Source organism: Typopeltis vanoorti, chromosome 24 (assembly GCF_054136105.1).
Source record: "Typopeltis vanoorti isolate ZY-2024b chromosome 24, IOZ_Tvanoo_1.0, whole genome shotgun sequence".
Taxonomy (NCBI): Eukaryota; Metazoa; Arthropoda; class Arachnida; order Uropygi; family Thelyphonidae; genus Typopeltis; species Typopeltis vanoorti.
In genome coordinates this window covers 12554419-12562401 of record NC_143572.1, presented here as the reverse complement: position 1 = coordinate 12562401, position 7983 = coordinate 12554419, and the positions used below count along the sequence as shown (strand labels likewise).

General features: G+C 33.0%; 1 protein-coding gene across 1 annotated transcript; it reads left to right on the top strand.

Annotated features, from left to right (window-relative positions):
* The first annotated feature begins 3579 nt into the window (after positions 1-3579).
* LOC150092931 (beta-1,3-galactosyltransferase 1-like) lies at positions 3580-4533 on the top strand. The gene has a single exon (XM_090414109.1). It carries the CDS (start codon positions 3580-3582, stop codon positions 4531-4533), a length of 954 nt encoding a protein of 317 aa, XP_090270235.1.
* Positions 4534-7983: the final 3450 nt, after the last annotated feature.

The window sequence follows — 7983 nt, the reverse complement described above, 5'->3', positions numbered from 1 at the left end:
CAACCTATGGACCAGTGGATTATCGCAACCTTTAAGGCATACTACCTGAGAAGAACATTGAAACAGGCAATAGAAGCAATATCTGGTGAGAATTATATAGCATTAGTAGAATTCTGGAAGAAATTTAATGTTAAATCTGCTATTGAAATTATTCATCAATATTGGAATGAAATTTCTGCTAGCAATATGCGAGCCGTTTGGAAGCACATTCTTCCACGTTGTACAAAAGATTTTAAAAGCTTTTCAAATGGGATGGATAATGTTGTTGAGGAAATTTCCAACATCGGGCATGAACTGGGTTTTCATGAGATTGACAATGATGATGATGTCCAAGAGTTAATTAAATCTAATTCTGAAGAATTGAGTGATTCCGACCGGCTAAATTTAGATGCACAGCGGAAAGATCCCGTAGAATATGAAGAAAATTTAACCACTGATAGTCAGCCAAAAGAAATTTCATAGAAACAATTTGAAAATATTTTTCGTACAATCGAAGTTTTTAAGCAGCAATGCTTTGAGGCTGACCCTGATAAAGAGAGAAGAAGTAAAATTTGCAGAAGAGTAGAAGAGGCAATAGGGCCATACCGTCGGTTGTATGAAAAAAAGAAACAAAATGCCCGCCAAACTACGTTAGCTATTCTTTGTTAAGAAGTAGAATAATACATTTATATTCTGAATATGTTTTATTGTCTTTCAGCTTCATGGTTTTCCTTTAACTAGGCCCTGAGACATACCTTAATTCTTTTATAAAAAAAATTAAGGTTCATAAAAGAAATTTCAGGAACAGATTATACTTTTTCCCATAGGTTATTAGATTCGATTAGTGCGTTTTCGATTAATGCGCCTGTTTTAAGGAACGCATTAGGCGCAGTAATCGAAGGATTGCTGTATCCGACTTAAACGACACCGGATAAGTTCTTTGACACCTTTATATACTCGTGATTCAATAATGAACATACTCGCCATTACTATTAATAAAATAAAAAGAAGGAAGAAAAAAAAACTATAAGCGCAAAGGTTTGAAAACAAATAGTCAGAAACAACTTTCATGTTAATCAAATATAAAAGATGACACTGGATCCATAAAATCCTCCATTTTAACAACTTTCCTAATTTCATCATCATCATGCCTGTCAAGGATTTAGGCCCAGAGTGGCCTCTTCGGGCCTTAGAAGTCATCGTTGAATCTCTTAAGAGGACGTCCTGGTTTTCTTTTCCCTAATAATTTGTAATAACCATTCATAAAACAATATGTTCAAAAAACATAAAACGACTTACACTTGGGAATTTAATTACTTGGTAGCAACGTTTTCTTATCACTAGCATTTTCACGATAATCTCGAATATATGTCCAATAATCTCTTTAGAAGATGGCAAGGGTCAGCATGTAATGGGAGAGCCTCTCCTCAGAGGAGCATTCTTACTGATCAATGCATCCTCGACGTACGTAAGTTATCATTAATTTTTTAGACTATTAATCAATTAAAGCCATGAAGGAAATAACATGCTTTACGAGGGTAACAATCAAATTTTAATTTAAAAAGTTTAGTTTTAAAAATTTTCTAAAAAAATTAAAGTTATAATACATAAAAATAATTTAATTAGTTTATATTATATTTCATGCAAACATGTAAATAAGGAATATTACTCTGAATATTTTATATTGTTCCTTTCGACAAGCTTTCGTGTTATTATTGGTATCAGCTAAACGGAAATGCTTTTGAGATATCAATGTCTTTGCGCATGTGTCAATTATTTTTTGGTTTCACTTATACAATACTCAAGTTTTCGAGACCAAAAAAGCCTTTTTACAATGTAAAACCTGTTAATTCAGACTTAGGGACAGAATTATTAGATAACCCAGAAGCGCTGATTTTGGGGTCACCAGACTGTGCTAATCTGGAATCCAGGACGGTTTGTTTGTAAATTACTTTAACGATTATGGACAATCTAGAGCACTGGCATAATTATAACTTTATTGTTTCCAATAAGCTTTTGATGGGTCTTTTTTCGCAGAGTTCCCTGGACTGTTTTTATTAAGATACCCACGTTACAATTTCTCGACATAGCAGATACATAAAGGGCCAAATAATTTACGGTATTAATTCAGAAATAAACAAACTCATTTAATACACTTGTGAAGACATCACGGCGTTGCTTGTATTTTTCAATTAGTATAACAGTAAATTAAGTTTCAATAGTTCTTTCTTTTCAGAAAAATGGTCCTTTTTATTTCGAGTTCCATGCATTTCGGGTTTTTTAAATCATAATTGGTTATTATTATTATTATTATTATTATTACGTGACACCTCCGAGGAGTCCAAGTACTCATCGAGGGAGGGCACTTTACAACTCTCCGTGTCCAACTACACAGAACCGCTACTACTACTATCATCATGTACACACAACGCCATCTATTGTCCACCGCCACTGTTATAGACAAAGTAATAAAAAAATCGTATCCTGAATATATAAATATTAGATAGATGTAAGATGAATGATTAGGCATTAAAGCATGAAACGATTTGGGTTCTGATTGATAGGTAATCTAAATTCAGGAATTATCTCGGTAAACAACTAATAAGATAAGGCAGATTATCGGATTAACTAAAAGAAGCGTTACGTAAAAGAGGAAAGATGTTATTATACCTTAAACCTCTTTATTCAGACCAGTATGGCATTTTACCCTAAGTTTTACTCGCCAAGCCAAGGTTTTTGATGGAAGTAAAGGAAATCGGCGGTGTTCAGATTGAGTAAGTGTGTGTAGAGGAATTGTATTATGATAATTATGAGAATCAGTTGGTAGTTGTAAACTAATGAATTTTTCTGAGAGGAGAAGGTAAAGAAAATTTGACTGAAGTTTGTAAATTATTCATGTCTTATATCAGACAGATAGTAGAAGAAGCTAGCACGTAATTGAACCAGCTGAGATAGCGAAGAAGAGAGAGAGAGAATAAATGTACAAAGTTCATTTTTTAATGTTACAGGTTACAGAAGTTGTGAATTTATTTAACTTTAAGAAAGCAATAATTGTTATGGCTGAAGATTTAATTAAATGTTGGACATCGATATTTTCTCTGTCGATATACACTATGAAGTACATCTTTTTTGCTTCCTTTATTTTATTGCTGTTTGTTTTTTAATTTTTTTAGTTATTATGTTTGCCAAAGAAAGTATAGAAGTTTTGTAACTAGTTGCTTGTTCAATCTCTTGACATGCAAACACAAATAACAATTCATCTTTTTACCAATATCTAAATTTGCATTTGCATATTAAATTGTTTCAGTAGATTTTACTAAATAATGTATGTCATCAGACCCAGGATACCATTCTTAATCATTTCTTTAGAATCGATCAGTAATGCCTTTTTCTATAATTAACTTTTTTTCCCTTTCAGATTAACTAATGTCAAGTCTAAAGCAAAAGTACTGGATCATTACTGGGATGTTATGCCTGTTGGTTGTGTTTGTGGTAATAGTAGAATTGTCTGTCCTTGTCCGTCATAGTAAAATAACTCAAACCTCACTAGGAGATCTGCACATATCTTTTCATTTCTTCTCTTCGCCCTATTTTGGCAAGATGGCAGCACAGACGTTTAGAGAAAATGTAAGGAAACCACCGATTATGTCCGTAAACAATACGAATGTCAATTCGCATGTGGTGCATGTTCCCAAACCTGACTGGATATCACAGCCACCACTCCTCAAATATCTTCAAACATGCTTCGAGTTTATCATCGATAAACCAAATTTCTGCTCCAGAAGACACCACGCCCGTTCCATCCTTGTAGTTGTAACTTCTGCCGTAGGAAATCTAAAAGCGAGATTGGCAATTAGAGAAACCTGGGGAAGAGAAGCAACAAGAAAGGGGTTAAAAGTAATATTTTTAGTTGGTTTATCACCGAATAACAGTATGGAAAAGCTTATAAGGACAGAAGACAACAAATACAAAGACATCATTCAAGCAAATTTCCACGAACATTATCGAAATTTAACGTTGAAAACCGTGGCTATGATGAAATGGGTGTCCACTAGATGCTCTAACGTCACAGCAGTTCTGAAGTGTGACGATGACGTCTTTGTCAGCATTGACAGACTTATCAGATTTTCCCATTCTCGTAACTCTTCTCGCACAGTATTTGGTTTACTTTCCCACAAATCAAAACCTAAAAGAAAATCCAATGATCGTTGGTTTGTGCCCAAGACTCTATACACAAAATCTTACTTTCCCGATTATGTTATGGGCCTCGCTTACTTATTTCCAGCATCAATAGCTTCTGTAATGTATAACTCTAGTTTACAACTTCCTTATTTTTATCTAGAAGATGTTTTCATGAACGGTTTTGTAGCTGAGAAAGCAAGAGTGGAAAGACAATATTATTGGGGATTTCGTAAATCAGAAAGTCATAATGTTTGTCTATTTAAATTTGCTGTGTGTAGTCATGTGCCACGTGATTTATCGCTACGAAAAATCTGGACGAAAGTAAAATCGTTTCACGGGATATGCAAATTTAACTTGACAAAGAAAATCTAGTTTGTGATAGTAACTGCAAAACATTTCCCAATGCTACAAGGAAATTTTTAAATACACATTATCGTTGCAAAATGACGTTATTCTTAATCACGGACCTGTTTAGGATCTGCAGCAGGAAGAGAACTTTACCCCAAAGTTCAAATGATCAGTCTATTCTCATACTTAAAATAGGCCACCAACGTTCTAAAGTTGAGACATGTTTTGTTGTTTATCCCTCCTCCACACACACAAAGCATGGTACAAGTTCGTTATTGTGGTTTTATAAGCTTGAATCTTAGGTGACGTGTTTTTAATACTAGTCTACGTACTGCACCTATGAGAATGTGTGTTTATAACGATATCAAGCTGGTAAAAACATAATCGTTAATTAGGTTCTGTGTAAACTTTTAAACGGCACACCGTCAGTCCAATATGCGACTGCATAATTTGATTGTGATTATTCTTAAATATATGTAATTAATAACATTGGAATGCTCATCGTAAAAATGCTTTTATGTCAAAAATTCAATGGAATGTTATACTAATATTAAATTATTACCTTGCATAATATATAATTATAAGAATTTGTTTATTTTGACATCCATCTCAATAGGTGATAATAAAAATAAGACTACAACGAAAATATTTTTGCGAGATATGTATTTATTTAAATGAACTGATTAAAAAAACACTTTAGATACTTTTTATGAATATTTTATGAGATTCATTTAATAAACTGTTTTATTATATTAATTACAAATTAATGAGTTTGATTTTAGTTAATGAAAGTTGATTTTTTATCAGTTGTATTCCTACTAAGTTTAAAATGAAATGTGTTCATGCATCCTGAGATCATCCCCCCCCCCCTCACACTTAACATTTCTTTGTTCGAAATTCAAGAATATTAGTCCAAACAACATTTATTTATTTTGTCTTTCTGCTAATTTCGCAATTGACAAAAATCGCAACGCCATCTACCGGAAAAGAATGTGATTGCTTCACTGTGTGTTGAGTAAGTAAAATGAAAAGTACAAGCCTGTTTCATCCTTCTCTTGCAAAGGATGCGCCCACTATTTTTCCTGGCATCAAATTAGTATTCCTTGACAGAAGAATATGATAGAAGAACTGTGGGCCCTTCACAAACAAGCCTCTTAGATATGCAGTGAACACTGGAAAGATATCTGGAATCTCGGTATACAATCGAAAAGATCGTACCTTGAAGAAAATGCAATATATTCATATCAACAGTCATATGCGACGGGTTAAAACACTCAAAGAAGATCATAGGAGGAGTTCAGGAAATGACAGAAAGAAAAAACTGTGTGCCAAATCAAAGTTTTTCTTTTGATCCAAGAAATGAAAAGCATATTTCAAAATATACTTTTAAAAAATCGTTATACACATGAAATCTTGTTGTTTCCTTCATGCAAATTAATTTCGTTCAAAACCTGCACGAGAAGTTGGTATTTAAAAAAAAAAAAAAAGAAGGTTTTGGGTGAAAAGAGAAATCTGATGAGGTATTTACCAATGCAGTCATTAGCATTATCGGATTGCACTGTGGTAATTGGGTCGGTTTGGTTTTATTTTAGTTTACAGGAAAGATAGACGAGAATCCTGGATCTTCTTACTGCAACTTCATACAGCAAACTCCTGTTTATCAGAGAGCTCTATGGAGGTCGATGATTAAAAAATTCCGACTATTTGAAAATTATGCATCTCACTATCGTTTATCAAAGAAACGAATAACGATTGGGAATAAGAAAAAATAGATATAAGATATATTTTTACCAATTAGGCAAACTGGAATTTATCCTAAGAGGCCAACGTTTCGCGAATGATAGTCAAGTTCATCTTTATAAAGAGTTACTTTGGGTTTGCACAACTTAAAAGGCATCATCTCAAAAGGCAGTAATATTTGCCTTTTTTTGGCAATTTGTTTGTTAATTTGTTCCACGTGAGTATTAAGCAAGGCATTAACCGTGAGTTTAAAAGTATCTACGTTGTCGGTAATCTTAGGATCAGGATGGGACTTATCTTTCTGTGCATCATTGCTTTTGTTTGGTGTCTGTTCTTTGTTCTTCATTTTCTCACGACATTTGTAGACAGCATTCGGTACGTTTCGCAGCTCCTTTTGCTTTCCACGTGCTTTCTGAGATCCCGGAGCACTGGTAGTGTTGTGTACAACTGCAGCCAGAGCGATGGGGTCGTCGCCTTCATCGCTTAATGGCTTATTGCACTTATTACAGCTCGTTGTGCTTGGTGACCTTTAGACATTCTTCCCTTTAGCAACTGCAAGGCGACTTTTAAAATGGCGACGCCCTTTGTTCTTTGGTCGTTGACGACAACAGTACCACGCTATGTCTTTCAGCACACAAAATTTAGATTTTACTTAGCCGATTTTTTGTTTGACAAAGTTTATTATCATCTTTACATATACAGATTATTTACAAATATACAATTGAAGTATTACTATTACATTTTTGTTCACTAGAAATACTGAGTACTTAACATTAAGAATATCTTATTTAAATGTGTATAAATGACAATGTATTTTAAATTTTTTCCCATATATATATATATATATATATTTACAATGATTCATTTAATGTATTAAGAGAACGATATTTTTTTCCGTATTAACGAAACTGGAAGTGGAATAATTTTATATAAATATACACAATTTTTATCAAAAATATAACTTGACATTTTTTCATTTACATTTATATTTCAATCTGCAGTTCGTTTTAATTTACAAATTACATTTACAGTTTATTTTTTTGTTATCAGTAGGGAATGTTGAATGGATTCATTTCACTTTTTAACATTGCTATTTTTTGAATCAATATTTTTTTTAATAATAATAATTTTTTTATTACTTATGATACATACATTACATACATTTGTTTACATATAATACATACTTTATTACATATTTTTCTTTCAAAAAAAAATGCAATCCTTTTTTTATTATTAAAATTATGATTAATATTGTGATTACATATTTACAACACATAAGATTACCTATTTACACCTGGAAAACCACCCCAGGAGGCAAAAAGTTACAGACCTATTGCTTTATTGAGTCGCACCTATAAAATGTTAGAACACCTTCTGTACAACAGATTGTCCATACCAATTATGCAGCATGTCCCGATTGAACAAGCTGGTTTTAGAGAAAAACTTGGTTGCTGTGATCAAGTGCTCACTTTAACATCATACATAGAAGCTGGATTTCAGAAGCAAGAAAAAACATCAGCTGTCTTCTTGGACCTAACAGCAGCCTATGATACAGTATAGCGTGAAGGTCTCATATATAAATTTCTTAGTATTGTCCCATGTAAACGGACTGCACGCTTAATTTCCTCCATGATCATTGAACGTTTCTTTCAAGTTATATTAGGAAATAAAATGTCCCGACAACGAAAACTTAATAATGGTCTTCCACAAGGGTCAGTATTGGCACCCTTACTT

Coding starts and splice junctions, on each gene's coding strand:
- LOC150092931 (XM_090414109.1), top strand. CDS start 3,580: ATGGCAGCACAGACGTTTAGAGAAAATGTAAGGAAACCACCGATTATG.